This window comes from Danio aesculapii, chromosome 2 (assembly GCF_903798145.1).
Source record: "Danio aesculapii chromosome 2, fDanAes4.1, whole genome shotgun sequence".
Lineage (NCBI taxonomy): Eukaryota > Metazoa > Chordata > Actinopteri > Cypriniformes > Danionidae > Danio > Danio aesculapii.
Genome location: NC_079436.1, coordinates 38,322,014 through 38,343,030, shown reverse-complemented (window position 1 = coordinate 38,343,030; position 21,017 = coordinate 38,322,014). Strand labels below are relative to the sequence as shown.

At 37.7% G+C, this 21,017-nt stretch overlaps 1 protein-coding gene across 1 annotated transcript in view; it reads right to left on the bottom strand.

Moving 5' to 3' along the window:
- The window catches only part of LOC130246236 (uncharacterized), a 273,191-nt gene that overhangs the window by 111,101 nt on the left and 141,073 nt on the right, over positions 1-21,017 (bottom strand). Inside the window, exons 3-4 of the mRNA XM_056479115.1 lie at positions 2,146-2,440; positions 896-1,015 (exon numbers count right to left, since the gene is read on the bottom strand). Coding sequence (XP_056335090.1) covers positions 896-1,015; positions 2,146-2,440 — 415 coding nt within the window. The remainder of the gene's footprint in view (positions 1-895; positions 1,016-2,145; positions 2,441-21,017) is intronic.

Sequence of the window (21,017 nt, the reverse complement as noted above, 5' to 3'; positions counted from 1 at the left end):
AATGGAGTTATCTCTTTTTGCAAATAAACTCATATATATCCTGCTGCTGCTGTGTAACGGGAGACTGGAGTATTATTAAATATTTGTGTCTCATATACTGAAAGTACTGTAGGAATCACCACTGTATTACTTATTTTTATGTTGTTTGTCTTATTTTCTTGGCATCTACATCAGCAATCTATCCAGAACTACTATTATTTATTTTACAGTATACTCATTCTCCCAAGATTTTTTCAGTTCTTCATTAACTGGAAGGGTCCCAGTTTACCCCCTTAGTGAACATCAGTAAACCATCTTTAAGTGCTTAATATTTCTAAACATCCTCTCCATTTCCACCTGCAGCACTGAGAACGAGAATGAATATGTGCTGAAGGCACCACATCCTGTTCTTAAGGACTGATATTTTATTCCATCTCATTTCTTAAACAAAGATGCTGATGCCAAATTGTACACTATACTGCCATTATATATTACTGGCCTTGTCAAGTATACTATTTTTAATGATTGTTGACTTTTGTTGCCATTTGTCTGTTATTGTCTTTATGTGTGTTGCATAATTTCACTAAATCACTAAAACTACACTAAACACTAATAAAAATTAAACTAAAATTAAGCCATTTGAAAAAATTAAAACTATTAAAAACTAGTAAATCTACCTCTAAAAAACGATTATAACCTTGTTGTGAAGACAACCAAAATTTCAATAGGTTTAGAGAGCAACACATGGATGAATAACTGATTTTTAATATTTAGTTAAAGATTGAAGGTCTGAGACAAGTACAACAATAAATCCCAACAATAAAAATAGACATTTGCCGAATAAAATGTTACTAATGTTGTGCTACATTGGGATCCTATTACACTAAAATGAGTTCTTGTGGAAAGAAAGACCCACCTGTCTGAGGATCCACAGAGAAGTGTGGCTGTCCCTGAACTAAGGTATACACCAGCCGTGCGCTGTTCCCATACGTGGGATCGTCTGCATCTGAAGCCGTCACCTGGATGATGGACGTCCCTGAGGAAGAGAGATACAAGACAATAAGAGATGATCAATATGGCACATATGAGCACAGGTCATCGCAGGACAAGCACATTAAATGGAGAGAGCCATATAAAGACTGACAGATTCTCCCTCTCTCCTAGCCCAGCTGCAGTGTGACAAATACAGTATTCACTTTCTCTTCTCCCCAGCCGCACACCTTCTTTCATTCGCGCCTCTGTCTGTCTGTCTCACTTCATTTCTCTTCATCTCCTTCTCCAATTCCCCATTTGCTCCCACTCTCAATCTCTTTGCCTGTTTCTGCGGCCACACTCCCTTGTTCCCATAACTCCCTCACGTCTCCAATCTCTTCGTTCCTGACAGATATGGACTTTTTTTCCAACCAAATAAATCAAAGAGTTTCGTGCGAGAGACCGGAGCAGTTTGAAGAGAACACATATATATGTACAATGAAAAAAAAAAAAAAAGAACTACGTTTCCCATGGGGCCGTGGCTGACAAGCTCAGAGGGACGGGGGGATTTGTGGGAGCAGCTGTTGCTGTTTTCAGACATCAAAGGCCTGACAGTGTCACCAAGAGAGCTGGTGGGTTGATGGGAGGCTGCTGTCTGATTACACATCTTTCGCAGGTAGTTAAGAAGCGGCAAATGACGACGGTGGGAGAGCGACTGTAAACGATCAGATCAAAAAAACAGACGAGTTGACGCAACACGCAACGGCTCAAAGAAATCTATTCATATTCCGTCTGAGTGCGACTGAAGAAACACGCCACAATTTAGACTGATAACGCATTCACGTTGTTGGAATATTAGATTTGAATGGCATTTCACCCCGAGCATTTCTTGTGATGCTTTGAAATTAATTAGACCCATTTCAGGCAAAAACAAAAGCTCGACTTGTCTAAGTGATAATATTTTGAGTCTGTCTCGAATAGATGTAAAATCGATAAACGCGAGAGGTTATATCACCAGAATGAGCGTCATTAACATTTAAACTGCGCAAATTATAGAAAGCAATTCCTTGGCTTTTCATCTACTCGTATTTTTGGCGGTGTGTGGGACAGCATGAATCCTGCATTACTCAAAAATCATTGACATTCACCAGGAAAACGTGCTAGCGGGGATGAGCATATGTTGTCTTCCGCTACCTATATTGGCCATCTCGGGGACTGTGGCGCTGTAGGGTCCGTCCTCGAAGACAGGTGGGTTGTCGTTGATATCTTGCACTCTAATGATGAACTGGGAGGAGGGCTCCAGGGCTCGCTCTGTCTGACTGTCTGTTGCTGTGGCAATCAGTCGGTATTCGTCCTTCTCCTCCCGGTCCAAGGGCTTGGTTACGTGGATGTTGCCAGTCTTCTCGTCAATCACGAACACTGACCCCGCCCCCTCGCCCCGCAGCACGTACTTAGTGCGTCCATCACCTCTGTCCATGTCAGTGTGAAGCTGATGAGGAGAAAGAGAGAGGGAGAGGAGGAGACAGAAAGATTACACCGGACTGAAGGGTTCAGAAGGACAAACAGAGACTATACTGAGGTCAAAACACCACTGACTACATCAAGTGCTGTTCTTTTTGTTAACTTAAACTATTTGCTGCAGCTAAATCTGCAACTGTGCTTGTTCGGTGTTTGCGCAGTAAATGAGCTTTCGCAAAACAGTCTAGAATAATTTACAAAATAAATAAAAACTCTCTTATTGATGATGTTTTAATAGAAACGCATTTATGTAAATTAGAATTACTGGAAAGTGTATTAGCATATTTCCTGGAATGTGTCACTTTTTTGTTTTTCTGAAACACGCTGTGTCTTTTTTCCAAAGTGAGTTTTATAATGCAATTAATGTCAAGCAAAAAATGAGCAAAATTCACTACAGTGACAAGACACTTTGTATCTTAACATTGTCAAATGTTTTTCTTCAAAAACTATTTAAAGGCATTTTGCTATATCCAAAATTTATTTTCAGTAAATATAAAACATTAAATACATTTTTAAACAATGCTTTTGAAAAAGTTTCTTTTGTGTAAATGCACTTGTGTCAATGCACGTTTTCCATTTACAATAAATAAAAAATACTTTAACATAAATCAAAAGATAATTATTTTTGCTAAACATTTCACAACACTTTTCGCAAAAATGTTAAAGAAATATATTCTTCCCATGTACGATATAAAGCTTTTTTTTCTCCAATTTTCCACACAATACCTTTGTAATCACTTAAAAGTTGTTTTAATATACTTAATTTTAAAATAAAAATAGAATTATGCAAAAGTATTGTAACGAGATATACACAATGTTTGATTAGTTTTATAAAAGTAAAATGTCTGCATGAACACTTTGAATATGCAGGACTTTTGCCAGCTCACGTGCGTAGTTGAAAGCAAACACCAAAAGGTGCGGATATCAACAATGAAACTGTATTTATCAGAAAATGCTTGCCAAATGCTTATTAAAAATGCCTTAAATGTTTAGTATTCAATACCTATTGTTTTGTTTTACCAGTTGTTTTGTATTACAGAACCTAATAATTAATGTTTGAGTTTCTTTTAAATGATGATTCATGTTTTTAATATGGAAATTATTCATAAAATCACTTTGCCTTTCCGATAATATTTATTTTCATAGATATTGTAATAAAGGATTTGTCTAACACTTATGTACGTTTTTTATGAGAACATGTGTACCTTCATTTAAGTAGTACTATTAAAGGTACAGAACAGTTCCATAAGAGGAATTTTCTGTACCATATAAGGTACAACATTTACAAAGGAACATTATTTGTACCACCCTGTATCTTTTTTTCTGAGAGTGTACATTTGGATTTGTGACAAAGGAGGAAAGTATGTGAGTATTTTTACTCAGAGCTGGTGCATGCCAGACAGACACCTAGGGCAGCAGCACAGTCAGGATGATAAGATGGACTTTGCTTAAGTTTACCTACTTGGCAACCATTTCTGCCCCTCTATAACAGTGTAGGCTACATAAACATCCTGACATAGTAAAAATAGAAATTATCATTAAACATTTAAAACTATCTGGACATGAAAACAAAAGATGACAACTTTTGTTGCTAATGAAAATGTGTTTTAAAGCCTGATACAGGTAGACTTTTGTTGTTTGTGTATCTAAGAAATAGTAAAAATGGGGAGAATTCAACACTCATTTCACTCATTTCAACATTTTTGTGTGTGTGCCTGTACACGCCATTTCCATATGTTTTCTAATTATATTTCCTCCCAGCAGGCCCACAACGGGCTCTATTTTAACGGTATAGGCGCAAAGTCTAAAGCGCAGGACACAAAAAAATTAAAGCCAGTGTCACAATCCACTTTTGCTATTTAAGGACGGAAAAATACGCTCTGTGCCGCGGTGCATGGTCTAACAGAGTTGAGCTTATTCTCTTAATGAGTTATGGGTGTGTTCTGAGCATAAACCAATCAGAGTCTCATCTCCCATTCCCTTTAAGAGTCAGTTGCGTTGTGCCATGGCGCATTTGCTATTTACATGGTGGACTTTGTAAGTGGAAAAACTGAACACTTCTCTAGCGAAAAAACAGTTAAACAGACCATCTGCAGCGCGAGGATAAAGAATGAGCCTCCTCCATTTAACCTTTACTTTCACTTTCTCTCTTTCGTGGATAAGGAAACTTGTTGGATGCACTCGCTAAGGACATCCATAAGCCTGCATAATTAATTTAGTCTGTTAAGCGCAAAGATTTGTTTCAAAACATTTTCTAAATTCAGTTCTAATTTCCAGCAAATTAATAAATGAACAATAATAACGAAGTGTGGTCAAAAAGTTATATCCAAAGACACGTCCTATGTCCCATATGGTCCAAAACCTGACAGGTGGACGAATCAAAGATTGTTTTTAATAAAACAAATATAAATATGCATTTAATAATAATACTAAAAATAATAATAACATTATAATAAAAATGCTAATTGTCATGAATAAACTTAAAAAAACTCCCGAGCTGATTAAGGCATGGAGGTATATGGGTTTTATATTTATGTAGAAAATAAAATTTTTTGTAACGTTTTAATTCTTTAATTCTTTTTCATTTGTAAAGATATTTGTGTATTGCTGTAGATCCTGCAATGTTTAAGCGAGGCGCACAACTGACATGCTCTGCGCTGGACTTTAGACCTGCTCTCAGCTGGTGTGACCAAAATTCAATGTCTAGCCATTGTCTAAGGACAACGTTATTTTGACATCCAATAATGACATTAAATGACATTGATATTTGGTTGATTTTAGGTTGTGTGTAAAGTGACCAAACTCCAAAGTCAAACCAACATCTTAAATCAACGTCATATTGACGTCCAATAATGACATTTATTTGTCAGGTATGGCACCCAAAATCCAACGTCTGATAGATGTCATAGTGGTAATGTCCACACAAAGTCAAGCTGTAATATCATTAGATATTTGGTTGATTTTAGGTTGGACATTGGACATTAACTTTGACCTGAAGTTGGATTCTGACGTCAAACAAAATGCAAAAAGTCCCCCCAACATTGGGGTACAACATCAATCTGACGTCATTTTTACATCCTGTGCCTGCTGGGATACTTCTACTTTTCTGCTCAGAATACCATTACATTTAAAGAATTTGTTTTGGAAATAGAGAATCTAAAATATGTTTTATGATTGAAAATGTATTTAATTTGTCAAATGTTTGAAATCATGTTTAATCAACACAGTTTTTTTTTTTTTTTTGCATGAGGTCCTGATTTATTTTTTCCAAAAAATGTACTTCAGAATTGTATTATTATTTAAAGAAAGAAAGAAAGAAAGAAAGAAAGAAAGAAAGAAAGAAAGAAAGGAAGGAAGGAAGAAGAAAGGAAGGAAGGAAAGTAAGAAAGAAAGAAAGAAAGAAAGAAAGAAAGAAAGAAAGAAAGAAAGAAAGAAAGAAAGAAAGAAAGAAAGAAAGAAAGAAAGAAAGAAAGAAATTGATGAACCTAAAACAGAATTCAAAGACTTTAGATCAACTACAATTTGATTTAATTTTTTAATTTTAAACATTTGAGACAGAAATTCAGGTTCAGACTACACAACACCAGCCTGATTTTTAAGTAGATTGCTGTGGTGATTCATAAACATCAGTCAATTACAAGAATCAATCATTTCATCTGGTGCGTCATAGGGACAGCTAACAACGCCTGGGACACCAATACTGAACTGAAAGAAATAATAACACCTATAATACTTAAAATTTCAGAGAGAGACATTTGTATTGCAAAAACATGTTGCTTCAGTAGCCATTGTTGGTTTATACTCTTATTTCTTGAAGCCAGTCACTATAGCTCCGCCTTTTTACTGACATTTTACATGTTTTCCAAGCTACGATTGGTTGGGAAGCAACATTTGTTTTATCTACAACATGACAAGAAATCAGACTATCATAACAGACATACTGTGTAGCATCAAGCTAAAATATTGGAACAAATGATTAATCCTGAAATGTAGACGGCAGTGTGACGGATGAGGACGTCGGGGGCTCATCGTCAGACAGTACAGATGGGCGGTAATGATCACACAGCCTTGCGTGAAGCGCTCGTACTCGGGGCATTGATTGCGGGTGGAGTCTGGTTAGCGGATCAGCGGCAGTCGACGGTTAAGGAGCCTTCATGCAGAGAGCAAAGCCCCGGCTGCATAGGGAGCGCGTGACGCTCAGAGGAAAAGAGTGTGGAGAACGCATCAGCATTCATCCTCATTACCGCTCCTACGTGGCCAGAATACGGCTGCTTAAAAAGACCCCATAACAGCACAACTTCCACAAAAAGTGCCACACAGCAAGTTTGGAAGACAAATGGGTGCGTGTCCTATGTTTGCAGGCATCCGAGTGTGGAAAGAGCTGAGTACGTTTCCTCAATGGAATCAAAATGGAGATTTTTTAGGGGGGGAATCAGAATATTCATTGGCTTTTCCAGATTGAATTTGGAGACCAAGCATGTGGTTGTGTAGATGTAAATCCCTGAAGATTGTACTGACACTCAGTGGGCAGTGATGGGGAAAAATCTAAAAGGCACACTGCTTGATCCATTGATTTGTGTGTGTGTGTGTGTGTGTGTGTGTGTGTGTGTGTGTGTGTGTGTGCGTGTGTGTGTGTGTGTGTGCGTGTGTGTGTGTGTGTGTGTGTGTGTGTGTGTGTGTGTGTGTGTGTGTGTGTGTGTGTGTGTGTGTGTGTGTGTGCGCATGTGTGTTTATTTCTGCAATATACTGGAACAATGCAACAATTGGCATGTGATAAAACAGCATTTTCCATGTCAAGGAGTGTTGACATTGAGATCTTAAGGTCACTGTACTGTTGGTTCCTCGTAGGCGTTGATGTTTAACTAGCTGAATCTGGCAGATATTTTCAGCATGTTCATATAGTTTAAAAGTTCAACTCCCTCACACTAAAGCACTCATTTTAAAATGTCATGTAAATGTTTGACAGACTAAAACTGTACCATAGTAATATAATTGATGTATGGATATTTATGTAAATGATCTGGGGATGCTGCTGTTGGTTGGGTTTAGGTTCAGTAACATTAAGTGCCCAAAGAATTAGGTCAGCTGACTACCTGAATGTACTACCTGAATAACTTGATCAGGTTATTCCATCAATGGATTTATTCGTCCCTGATAGCATAGACATATTCCAAGTTGAAGCCAGGATTCATCGGGCTCAAATTGTGAAAGAATGGTTCAGGGAGCATTAGACATCCTTTTTACACATTATTGGCCACCACATAGTCCAGACCGTAACCCTATTGAGTGGTCTGACTCTCCCATCATTAATACAACGTCTTGCGGGGATCCTGAACACTGAATGGGAATAAAATCTGCAGCAAAATGCGCATAAAATAGGTGGATGGAAACAAAGCTAATGACAGGGGGTCGCTTGGTAATTTTAAAAAAGTCAAATAAATTTTATTCAACTATTAGAATTACGATATTTTAAGCATAACCCACAGAAGACAAAACAGCCGTTTTTAATAGTAAAAAACAACAATATGTGGATGCCCTTCCAGCTGCAACCCATCTCTTGGAAACATCCATACACACTCATTTACTACGAACAATTTAGCCTACCAAATTCACCTGTACCGCATGTCTTTGGAATTGTGGGGGAAACCCACGTGAACGCGGGGAGAACATGCTAATTCTACACAGAAACGTCAACTGACCCAGCCGAGGCTTGAACCAGAAGCCTTCTTGCTGTGAGGCGACAGCACTACCTACTGCGCCACCATGTCGTCCTAATTTGATAAATGGATATAAAAATGATATGGTTGTTAGACTGTTGCTGTTTTTGTGTTGTCATTATGCTCATGTTTATATAGGCCTTTTGTTGTATGAGCAACGTTTGCATATGTATAACCACCTAAGAGGAATTTGGGGATTGCGAGTCACTGACATTGTTATTTTAGGGGTCGTGGGCTGAAAAGTTTAGGAACCACTGATCTAAGCTAATGGTGAAGCAATAAAATGTTAGAATGTTAAAATGTTAGTTTTTTTTGGACAGGCAGTATATTATTATTATTACATATTAAACTACATTATGTCTATTAGCAGCATTTCTCCTGAATATCTCACTTAGTTTTAGTTTCGTTTTGTTGTTATTATTATTATTTAACAATTATAATTATGAAAAACTAAATAATTCATATTTTGAAAACACACATTCAACATAAATAATAATAAAATTAATAATAGTATGCACATATTTTCTGAACTGTGCAATTGTGCTGAACGAATTTTATAGCATGAGTGAGGTGTCCACAATAAGCATCCACCTGGATGAGGTGACAGCAGCCTTTATTGTGCCAGAACCGCCAGCACATACCAGTTATCAGAGGAGAGGAGACATCAGTGCTGTGAAGCAGCCAATTATATGCGAATGATTAGGAGGCCATGATGGAGTGGGGCCAATTTAACCAGGGTGCAGGGGTTACATACCTACTCTTTTGAAAAAAGCACCATGGCATTTTTAATGACCAAGCCAGACCTCGATTTTAGCAGTGTTTACACATGGCATTGTATTAAATGCATTTTTAGGTGATCCGATCACAAGCGGTCAGCCAAGACAAGCCACTGTTTGGACAGCCTATTATACAGTACATCTTTAATGCTGAAAAAAATCTTATGCAACCACTTTTGGCAGCATCTCTGATTTCATACATCACCTACTATATCAGGATCATTCTAGATGTTACTTTAAATGAGCAATAATACACAACATGTCATCATATTATTGCTAATTGCATCTTTCTACAAACAATGTATAAATCTGTTTAGAATAAAATGCTCAATGTTATTTTAGCGTCTATATAAAAGTAACTTTTGGATGTACACCCCATGATGCAGTGTAATGCTAATGCCATGCAAAGTGAAGATATTCTACATTACTATTGAGTATCTATACAGTATTGTGCATTATTGTGTAGCATCATTTCATTAGCAATCATACGTTTTTGTAAGTGTGCGTGTAGTGTGGTTTTGGCACATATACGTTTTTATATGCTTTCATAGATTCTAAAGCATACAACATTAATGTGCTGACAACTAAGATTCAAACATCTTACATATGAACAACTTAGAAGTAAAAACGTAGAAGTTTTTCAGATCATGCAGTTGGGACTTGAAAAAAAAGACCCATGAATACTAATAAGGCTGTTACATATATCTACTGTAGATATTTATGAGATTTTTTTCGCTAATGTAGTTTCCTTTCAAAGCCACAAAAAGCTGTGAACCTCACACCAGGGGTTTGGCATATTTATCATCTCTGATAATGTCATAGTTGCTATTTTAAAGATGTGCGAGCTCACATTAGAGCATGTCACTCACTTGGCAAAAAACAAACAAAATCACCTCTTCAAGGTCTATTAGCATATACTGTGCTGAAGCCTATTAGAGCTAGGATGACCCTGGATTTCAAGTTACGAAAGCAAAAAATATCCTTGTGTGTTTTTGTTTTTCATATTTATAAGACATAGTGAGAGCTATTTTCCTAAATATTAGCATGTAAGTATGATCGATAGTGATTTTACACAACAGATAAAAAAAGCAACCAAAGACTCACTGCACCTGCAAAACAATCCAATATGTGCGTAGACCAAAAAAAAATATCACAAAAAAATGAAGTAACTGAAAAAAGTCTGCAAGCTCTCAAAAAATCCCAAAATACACAAGTGAAATGGTAAGCAATTTACTGGGGAGAAAAAAGTCAAATGTTTCAGTCATATTTTGACCATTGTCGAAGCCATCCTATCTGCGTTAAAACTTGTGGGAGTCATCCTAATTTAAGGGTGTGATTAAGTGGATCAATTGATCAAACCAGACCAAGCCAAGAAAGAGAGAGAGAGAGAGAGAGAGAGAGAGACAACAGATCAACAAACAAGAAGTTAATACTGAACAAGTTACATTTTAAACACAATTGTGTCCACTTGTTTTTGTTTTGCCATAGTAATTAGTTCCAAATAAAGCTGGAGCAGAACTCAACAGCAACACTGCATTTGAACTAATCAAGTGAACAGTGGTGGAAAGAGTACAAAAAAAATCATACCCATGTAAAATGACCATTACTTGCCCAAAAATGTAGCGCAAGTAGAGTTAAAATATCTGTTGTAAATAATACTCAAAGTATGAGTAAAAAGTGGCCCTTTCAAAAGTACTCAAGAGTAGTGAGTATTGAGTATTACGCAGTGAAAAGCTGATGCATTTACATGCAATTTGTGCAGGGTTGTGTAAACGTAACATTCTGTAGTGCATTTAGTGATTACTTAAGGCCATTTGGCGAATTCAGTCATCATAAAAGTAAACATCCGCCATCTTCACATCAGTGAAATGCAGTCTAAAAAGTCTCTGGGTCATCTTCTTGGACACTTTTAATACTTCCAAATGGTTTGCTGCATTTATAAAGCGCTCATGTCTTGAGGTTGTTTAGTATGATGCGATTTACTTTCTATGTGCAATTTGATTGGATGGAAACAACAGGATGATTTGGAGTAGAAGTACCGATGCAACACTAAAAATGTACTCAAGGGAAAGTAAAAGTACACATATTTAAAACAACTTAGTAGATTACAATTCCTGAGAAAAATTCCTCAATTACAGTAATTTGAGTATTTGTAATTTGTTACTTTACACCACTGCAAGTGAATCAAGGATCCATTCATATAGACTTCCATGGTGTTCCAAAAAGCATACATCACACTCTGAAGGGCACCTCAGTGTGTGAACAATCATGGCTGCCATACTGAAGTGTCATTTCAACCCAAAGTGCTCAAAACTGGCCACTTTGAAGAGCTTTTGGAATTAAGGATTTCGAAGAGTACAAATTATGGACACCTCGAGCCCCCGTGATCTTTGTGCAGGTGTCAAACAGCATGTTCCATTCGGAAGGGCTCATCCCTATGCCCTAATCCCTTTAAAGCTGTCACTCTGGAGGGTAAACACTTCGAATGGATTAGGGCATAGGGATGTTCCCATCTGAAGGGAATGACCTGTTAATTTCTTCAGTAAATGAATAAGCCTAATCGTTTAAATGAATGATTCAATGAATCACACATTAAGGTGGGGATGTGACACCATCTACAGGCAGATTTATTGTTATATTTTTATATTAACCGCAGGTCTAAACCCACCAAGGTACCAGCAAAAAAAAACCACCCAAATAACTTTTGATTATCAGGGGGATGGGGATTATCAATTAAGACACTTGGAGGTTAAAGTAAATTCAGTTTCCCACTAGTAGTGTCCTCATGTCCTTTCAACTTAGTCTTTCTGACATAACTTGAGCGTGCATCCAAATGTTTAGATTTTCTTTAAGCCCAGAGTTTATGGCTTAGGGCAGGGGTCCCAAACTCAATTTACCTGGCAGATGCTGGAGGCAGAGCCTGGGTGAGGCTGGGCCGCATCAGGTTTTCCACAAGAAATTAATTCTATTATTAATTATTCATTTCTAATTTGTTGATTTTGTCATCTTATTTTGTGATTTAAAAAATAAAAAGATTTGAGAAGATTTGAATTTAACACAAAATAAGATTAAAAAACGAATCAATTAAAAATTAATGAGAAAATAAATCAATCAATCAGCAATAAATAAACAATAATAATAATAATTAGATTTACTGTTTTTACTCTATCTGCCATGCTGTTGTTACAGAAAAAGAAGCAACACTGTGTTGTTGTCATTTGTTTTGACTACTTTTACATCATATAGAAATGTATGTAATGTTCAATGTGTGAGTGGACTCTTATTGCCGATGGACAGATGTCGATATGTGACTGCAGATAGCTACATTAGGCGGCACTGAGTTCCTTACTTTTCTTTTATCCCGTCGTCTACACTTCATTTTGATTTCATTTGTCAGAGAGAGAGAGACCTCCCATTAACTCTCTAAGTGCCATTTCAGTTCACTTCCAAGCGAAAAATAGTAATTAAATCACTCACTCGGTCTAATCTTCAAGATGAGCCCACAGTAGCTCTTCTGTCATGTTCTGTGGCTGACTAGAGTTAAGTTGTTCCTGTCACACACTATCCTGATGCAGGGACACATGAGGCTCGAGGCTTCTGGCTCATTACCAGATATAAAGAAATGAAAATAAGCTTGATTGCAATTTTGAAAATTCCGATATTATTTAGGTTGCCTCTATGCCATTATTTATTTTCACTGCTTACTGCGCGCCAAACAATAACCACCAACCAATGAGAATGATTGTATGAAAAAGAAGGAAGATTGGCTGAAAATATTGTTAACTTGTTAACATACAGTTCACCTTCGCATGCTCTCTCTCTCTCTCTCTCTCTCTCTCTCTCTCTCTCTCTCTCTCTCTCTCTCTCTCTCTCTCTCTCTCTCTCTCTCTCTCTCTCTATCTCTATCTCTCTCTCACACACACACACACACACATGTGGGTATTCACCACGCACAATTTAATTCCAAATCAATTAAAACAAATATCGGAAAGCAAACACGAATATCTGACATTTCCCAGAACAGGATACGGCAAGATCCGGCTCAAATTAAGAACTGAGTTATATACATTTTTCTACGTCTAATGTCCCGCTGGGCAGAAACTTCAAAAACTTTTTTGAAGTGTTGTGAACAGGGTCGGAATGGGACTCTTTTTCAGCCTTGGAGTTTCAAGCCTTTGACCGGCCCACCTCACGACTGACTATATTAAAATAATGTCATTTACAAACCAGTTCTTCAAAACATCACAATGTCCTTTCCTGCAATATGTGAATATATATTCTGTGCAAAATTCTTTATAGATATACAGTCCTTTGTAATGGTGGCCACACAAAAAAATTTAATAAAATATGTACACCTACATAAGTAACCCAAACAGTATTATACTGTATGTCTTAACACTAAAAATAAAAAAATACACCCAGGTGAGCTTCGAACTCAGGTCGGTGGCATCATAACACAACGTGTTGACCACTGAACTACAATGGCGCTGTTACGCAAGTGTGCGTGGAAGAAAGAATAAGTATTGCATTCATCTGCAAGACTTAACCACAGTGTTACTTTCTATTGATGGTTTAATCTTTTTTTCCCCTTTTTAGATTTCTGATCAAGTTATGTCAGATTTATTAATGTAATGAATCATCTAATTTTCATTGAGCAGTTGTAATATTCATTAATATTAATTATTCGAATTCTTATTTTCACTAAAGTGCCGCTGTTTTGGGTTGAATGATAGTTACATCATCTTTAACCTGTAGGCTGCATTTTGCTCACGGGGCTGCGAGAAAATAAATAAAAAGAGCGGAGCTGTGGCAAAATAATGAATAAAAGGGCGAGGCTGCAGCAAAACAATGATTAAAAAAGTGAGGCTATGCTCAAAGAAATAAATAAATGAAAAAAGTGCGACTGTTGAGAGTGCTAGCAGCTAGGGACACCACCCCTCGCGGCCAAAAAACGGACCGGCCCACCGGGAATTCTCCCGGTCCTCCCGATTAGCCAATCTGGGCCTGGTTGTGAATGAAGCGAACTGGGACGAATGTCCGCGTGTGCCCAACAGAAACGAGGCAACCAGCAGGTACAGGAGAAACCACTCACAACTCTGCTGTAACTTTCACAAATGTATTTCTCTGCCTGCGTCAAGTCCAGCCGATGTCCCGCCCCCGAGAGCCATATACCCCACTGTGATTGGTGGATTCATTCAGCTCCGCACACAACACTGTAAAGTCCCATCCATATTAAACACGCAGGCCGCACTGACATTGAACTTTCAAATTATAGCGGGGCCCACAAACTATCGTCTCACGGGCCACATTTGATCCGCGAGTTTGAGACCCCTGACTTAGCGTCATGTCTGTGAGAAAACATGTCACATGCAATAGATGAAGCATCTGTACTGAAATGTAAAATTTGCTTTAACTAAACATTCTATGTTTAGCTATGAAAGTTATGTATTCATTTTTGTACAAATAGAATATGACGTGTCAGTTTGCAGCACTTTAATAAACTGAATTTCAAAAGCAGAAATGCTAATACACATTGTTGACACATCATTTTGGGCAGCACGATGGCACAGTGGGTAGCACAATCGCGTCACAGCAAGGTCGCTGGTTGGCATTTATGTTAGGAGTTCGCATGTTTTCCCCGTGTTCACGTGGGTTTCCTCTGGGTGCTCCAGTTTCCCTCACAAGTCCAAAAAAACTTATGTGGTATAGGTGAATTGGGTAAGCCAAATTGTCCGTAGTGTATGTGTGTAAATGAGTGCGTATGGATGTTTCCCAGTGATGGGTTGCAGCTGGAAGGGTATCCTCTGTGTAAAACATATTCTGGATAAGTTGGCAGTTCATTCTGCAGTGGCAACCCCAGATTAATAAAGGGACTTAAATTTGAAAAGAAAATGAATAAATGAATGAATGAATGAATAAATGAATGAATGAATGAATGAATGAATGAATGAATGAATGAATGAATGAATGAATGAATGAATGACACATCATTTATAGACACGTTGAATTTGCGTGTTTTCCCCGTGTTCGTGTGGGTTTCCTCCAGGTGCTCTGGTTTCCCCCACAGTCCAAAGACATGTGGTATAGGTGAATTGAATAAACTAAATTGGTCATAGAGTATGTGTGTAAATGCAAGAGTGTGTGGGTGCTCCCCAGTGCTGAAAACATGCTGTAAAACATGCTGAATAAGTTGGCAGTTCATTCTGCTGTGGCGACCCCTGATAAATGAAGGGACTAAAGGCTGATTTACCTTATGATTAAAGTTGTTGCACGTCCGCTGGTTCCCGCCTCAGAATGTGCGAGTTTAGCTACTTGTAAATTAAGGTAGCATTAAAAAAAAAAAACACCTGCAAAGAAACACAACAAAGAGGAACATAAAAGCCTACTGCCAGCTAGCGTTTCGTAAGTGTTATTGCTGAGCAACACAAACAGCACACAGGAGTATACTGTAAATGCACAGCAACACGCAAGGCATGCGCCGTGGGTTACGGCGATCACTCTGCACAGAAGTATAAATCAGCCTTAAGCCTTAAGGAAAATTAATGAATGAATGTAGGTAGTATAATATAATTTTTTATATTTATTTTTTATATATTTTTTCCAAACATAAAATATACATCACCATGTTGCTCTGATATACCGCACCAAAGTGATTTGAGCACACCTTATATCGTAATTACGATCTGCCAATTGGAACTTCCCAGGTGGTAACGCTTCATTAGTCAGTCAGTACCTCAGCTTCAACTGGTAACCAGTTGAGGGATCTGCATGCTGTCAGTCCAGGTGTTTAGTACGGTTACTAGGGAGAGCAAGAAACTTGGAAGCCGTTGCTATGCTGCGGTTAAGGAATTCCTGAATCCATCCATTAATTCCGCCTTGAGCTCTCGGTCAGTCAAGCCTGCCAGCAGTTTGCCGTTCCAAGCCTGAGGTTCTTAACGAAGGGCCTTAATGACCCGCCTTAACGACAGGCCTTAACGACAGGACTTAACGAGGCCCTTAATGAAGCTGCTGCTATCGTTAAGGCTGGCGACGGCGGGATGATGAAAGACACGGAGAATCCCCTCAGTGGAGTCACGGTGAACGAGAGGAGCCTGTTCCTTTGTCCCTGGCATTGACCTGATCGACGTGACCTCTGCCAGCACTACTTGTGATTTACACGTCCAATAACAGCGGCGTAGTGACACGGCTCAAAACAAACACTCCAACACGGACTCAAGGACAGACACACAGCGTGACGCGCACACACACACACTGGCAAGCAGATGCCTGACCACATTAGTGGAAAAAACAGGCACGGATTTAAACAGTCGCACCATTATTGGCCCTACTGAGATTAGAATAACTGCACTAAATGAGGTATAATATCTCCACGCGCTGACACCCCGTATAAAGGATTTATCAGCGTGGCTGTTGATTCAAAAACAAGACGTTTTAAAAACCGACTGAATTATACATGAAAGCGCATCAGAAAGGTCTAATTTATGCAGTGACACCCAGCTGACCATAATATGCATTCAAATTAGCCATGTAAATTGGCGCCAGACATCCTGTTTCAAGGACAGATTCTCTGTCGCCTTTGTATACATGTGCATTATCATTAGGCCTCTAAATCAACCAAATTACTTATATTATAAAGTAATGTTCTTATGCTCATATAGTCAATTTCATATTTTCGCAATAACCATAAATCACGAACAGTGCGAAAAAATATTCAGTGTCAACCTCTAAATCACTTAAATAACTTATTCGGGTATACTCAATTTCACATTCCTGCAGCACAATAAATCATAAAACATTGGGAGTGAGCGGGGGAAAAAAATGCATTTCGCATCTGTGCATTAACCTAATGAATGTGTTTTCCTGGGCAGATTTATTTAGCGCCCCGCGAGTTGGGAGAAACAGTGTTTGAGAAAATGGCACTTCAGCCATCATGTGAAATGGGTTTTGACTGCTCTAAACAGCAATGCGGTGGCCTGGATACCGAGAGGCCATCTACACACATAACCATTACAGAAACACACACTCCGATACACACAGATCTCAGCGTGTTATGAGTTTCAATCCCCCTTCGCCACCGGGGAATCTTATCAAAGGCTTTAAGGCTGATGGGAGAGAATCCTCGGCTCCTTCACGTCTGAGTGAGGAAGATGAAGCTCATGCGCTTCTCCTCAGAGGAGTTCAGATCCTCATCACTCACTAGATGTGTTACTTTAAAAGTCATGCATTCAATTACTCATAGTACAGGTAGCGAATTTCTTTGTCCAAATGGTAGTCGCTTTAGGTAGTTCACCACTTGTTATACCAAACATTATGGACGGTTTTGTTGAATATAATTGGAAGAATCTTGTGCTGATCATACAGTGTAGTGGCTGGTGTTTCGCACCCATGTGTCTGCATTCTGTGAAAGAAGAAAAGGTTAATTTGATTTGTCAATAAATAAATTACATTTTCGGAGCTGTGGCACAAAGCGTAGCACTTTGCTGTGGCATAAACAAAGCTCTTACACGATTATTATTTCTTTTTTAGGTTGTTAAATTTTTGGGATTTGATCTTTGTATCATTTTGTGCTATGTGGAATGCAAAACTTCAAAGTTCGGTTTCTTAAAGTGGGTTTATTTCTATTTATTTACTTAATTTTAAAGTATTAAATACTTTAGGGATAGTGTTTATCAATACCGCCAATGATGTCTTTATTATAAACTTTTTTCTTTCAATTTCTGTGGATGAAATTAGAAATTATCCATTGAAAAGATAGTATAAGGTGTAAAAAATATGTTTGATTTTTAATAAAATAACTTTGCATTTAAACTTCTCCTGGGTTTAACAAACCACCTTAACAAACCACTTCCTCCTCTCCGTATGCACCAAACACTTTCTTATCAACTCTCTGGTGTTTCTGGAAATATATTGCAATTCTTAGTGTGCTTCACGCAGGTACAGTAAGTTTGCTTGAAAAACCACCTGTAGGTGGTATGCTCTTTTCCTCTCCATATGCACCAGACAGCTTCTTACAAGCACCCCAAACTTCATGGAAAACATACTGTAAGATTCTGATGGTATGATAACCTTGCATAAAAATATCAGGGTTTCACTGTATCACAGAACTGTGATTACTGTTTTTTTTAATGTCTGGGTAAAAGACAGCAACTTTTCCTCTATTGAACACAATATATTGTATTTTAAGAAACATTTTAACTATTTTGTAACAGTAAACATGCTAGTCTAAAATAATTCAAATAAATCATTGACTTCTGCTATTTTCATAAAGTTTCTTTACAACTTGATGAGGCATCGGTACAATATACGTGATTTGTTTTTCAGATGTTTGCTGAATCAAGGGCTGACCAGTAGCTTTTTGGTTTGATGTGGGGAACAAAAAAATTTCCCCATACAGGGATAGAATCGACAACAAAAATTTTTTTTATTAAAAACTGCTTTTATTCTACTTTTATTCAAGAAATAAACAATAAGAAATAGGACTTATGACTCCAGAATAATTATTTTTTTTAGGAAACACTGTGAAAATTTTTAGAAACATTATTTTAAACAATCGGGAGGGCAAAATAAATTGACTTCAACTGTAGGCCTAAGTTTACAGGTGCAACAATGTGCCTTGATGTACTTGAATGTTAGAAATGTGTTATTCTACACCAGTACAAAGTTACTTGTCAAATAAACGAACAAGGAAGATTATTTTGAGTTTAAGTTATTTAATTATCTTGTTTATGAAGATGAAAAAAAATGACTTCTAATATTTTTTTAAATATTTTGTGATATATGTTAAAGTGTGATCATGAAAGGAACATTCAAAAAGCAACTCATGTAAACACCTTGATCATATTATTGTCTTATTCAGATTAAGGCAAATCATTAGATTACTGTTAACCATGTAAACATAGTCACAAGCCCCAACCTTAGAAAAAAGGAGTTCAGTATTTTGATGACAGCCTTTCCACAGGTTAGTAGTAAGCTAATATAATTTCATAATGTAAATCTTAAATTCATGCTAACCAACAAATGATCAAGGGAAATATATTAAAGCAATTCAAATATATAAAATATGAATTGATGTTTACTTTAAACTTTAATTATATTGTTCTATTAAAAAATGTTTTTAAATATTTTGTCAAACAATAGATTTTTCTAGAGTCATCCACCATAATTTTGTGGCTTAAAAATATCGGTTCAGGCACTGTTTTGGCACCGGTACCGCTTTATAATTAGCGATTTAGCATCGGTATTGAAATAACCCCAAACGATACCCAACCCTACCCTAATTAGTTTGATCAGGTATGTTTAATTAGGGTTGGAACTAAACTGTGCAGAGCTACTGCCCTCCAGGAACTGAGTTTGACACCTGTGGACTACAGTGTTTCTGCAGGTTTCACCAAGATAAATGTAACACTTTAAGATATTTTAAGACCATTATGAATGAAATTTTAGACTTATACAAGGCTAAATGCTAAGGATTTTTTTGAATATCCCAGTTAGAGTAAGATTTTCACTTGCCCAATCAAAAATGATTAAAATTGAACACATTTAATAATACAATAATAATAATTCAGTTTGAATATTTTTGTTTTAATTTTCAAATATTTTCATTCACAAACCCTATAACCCTTACCAAGACTAGAACAAAACATAGCTGCCAATTACTTCAGTCTACAACAATAATAATAATTTAATAATAAAAATTGTTGGTGATTGTATGGGTGTTATTGGCCAGATTGGGTAGTTATACATGAACAAAGGAAAATTAAAACCTGTTTAAAAAAAGATTTAAGACCTACAGCACAACATTTCAGTAGATTTAAGACTTTTTAAGGCCTAAAATTTAGCTTTTGAGATTTAAGACATTTTAAGCCTTTTTAAGAACCCGCAGACACCCTGGACTAGACAATAGACAAGAGCACATGGCACAATTAATCACTCATTAATCGCGAGTTCATATGAAACTGATATGAACATAAGCCCTGTGCTTCATGCAATGGCAACACAAGACACAAAACTGAACGTGAAAGACCAGCACACGATAAAGTGAAAGTACACCTATACTCACATACACGGCATGGTTATTCAAGCCTAAGCACCAATCCAAAACTATAACCAACTTGACAGGGGTGCCAAGACTGAACAGTATGCCACAGAAAAAGGACCAGAAAACCAAGAGAACAGAGCATGCAACCCGAGCTTACCCAATACCGCACGCTCAAAACAGAGACAAATTAAACTCAATTCGAGTACTACATCCAAGACTGGACACGGCTAAATGGTCCGGACTCTGCCACCAAAACAAGAATAAAGAAGACCAAAGTGGCAGAGCCCTGCAAAACTATTAGACTTGTCGTTGCATTTATATACTGCTACTCTCTTATGCATCTTTTATCCTCATTTGTAAGTCTCCCTGGATAAAAGTGTCTGTTAAATGAATGCAAATGGATTCTTCTTTTACATAACTTGCAATATGTAACCTGACTACATCACAAGATACACCTGAAACATCGCTATCAAGAAATCTGCTAAAGTGTCTTCAAAACAACATTTAACAGCTTCCGGGCGAATCTCACAAAACAACTCAAATGACAAAAGCAGACGATCTATTACACATCTCTGTTATTTCTGTTCTGGCACGGTGACAGGTCTCTCTCACAGGTGCAGTGTGGGAGAAATCCAAATGGGGCTGACCTTGCCTGGCCAACTCTCCACTCTTGGCCCTGCTGCATGACTAAGAGCAGGCGTGACTGTGTCTTCTCACCCAGACTGACCTTCCATCTGTCTGGCCTCCAGCTAGAAGCAACCTCGCATCCCTCGGTGGATCCACACCTGCAGCCCGAGGGCCCAGCTGAGAGTCCCTTCTCCATCCAATGACACATAATTAACATCAGCCCTGCCAGCCCAGACGCACTGACCGCATTATTAAAGCTGTTTACCGTGGTGGAGGCTGGCACCGTAACACATAAGTGCCAGACTCAACTAAAGTGCCATGAAGATTGAGGTGGAGGATGAAAGGTGGAGAACTATGTAGCAGTGCCCAATATGATATGATATATGATTT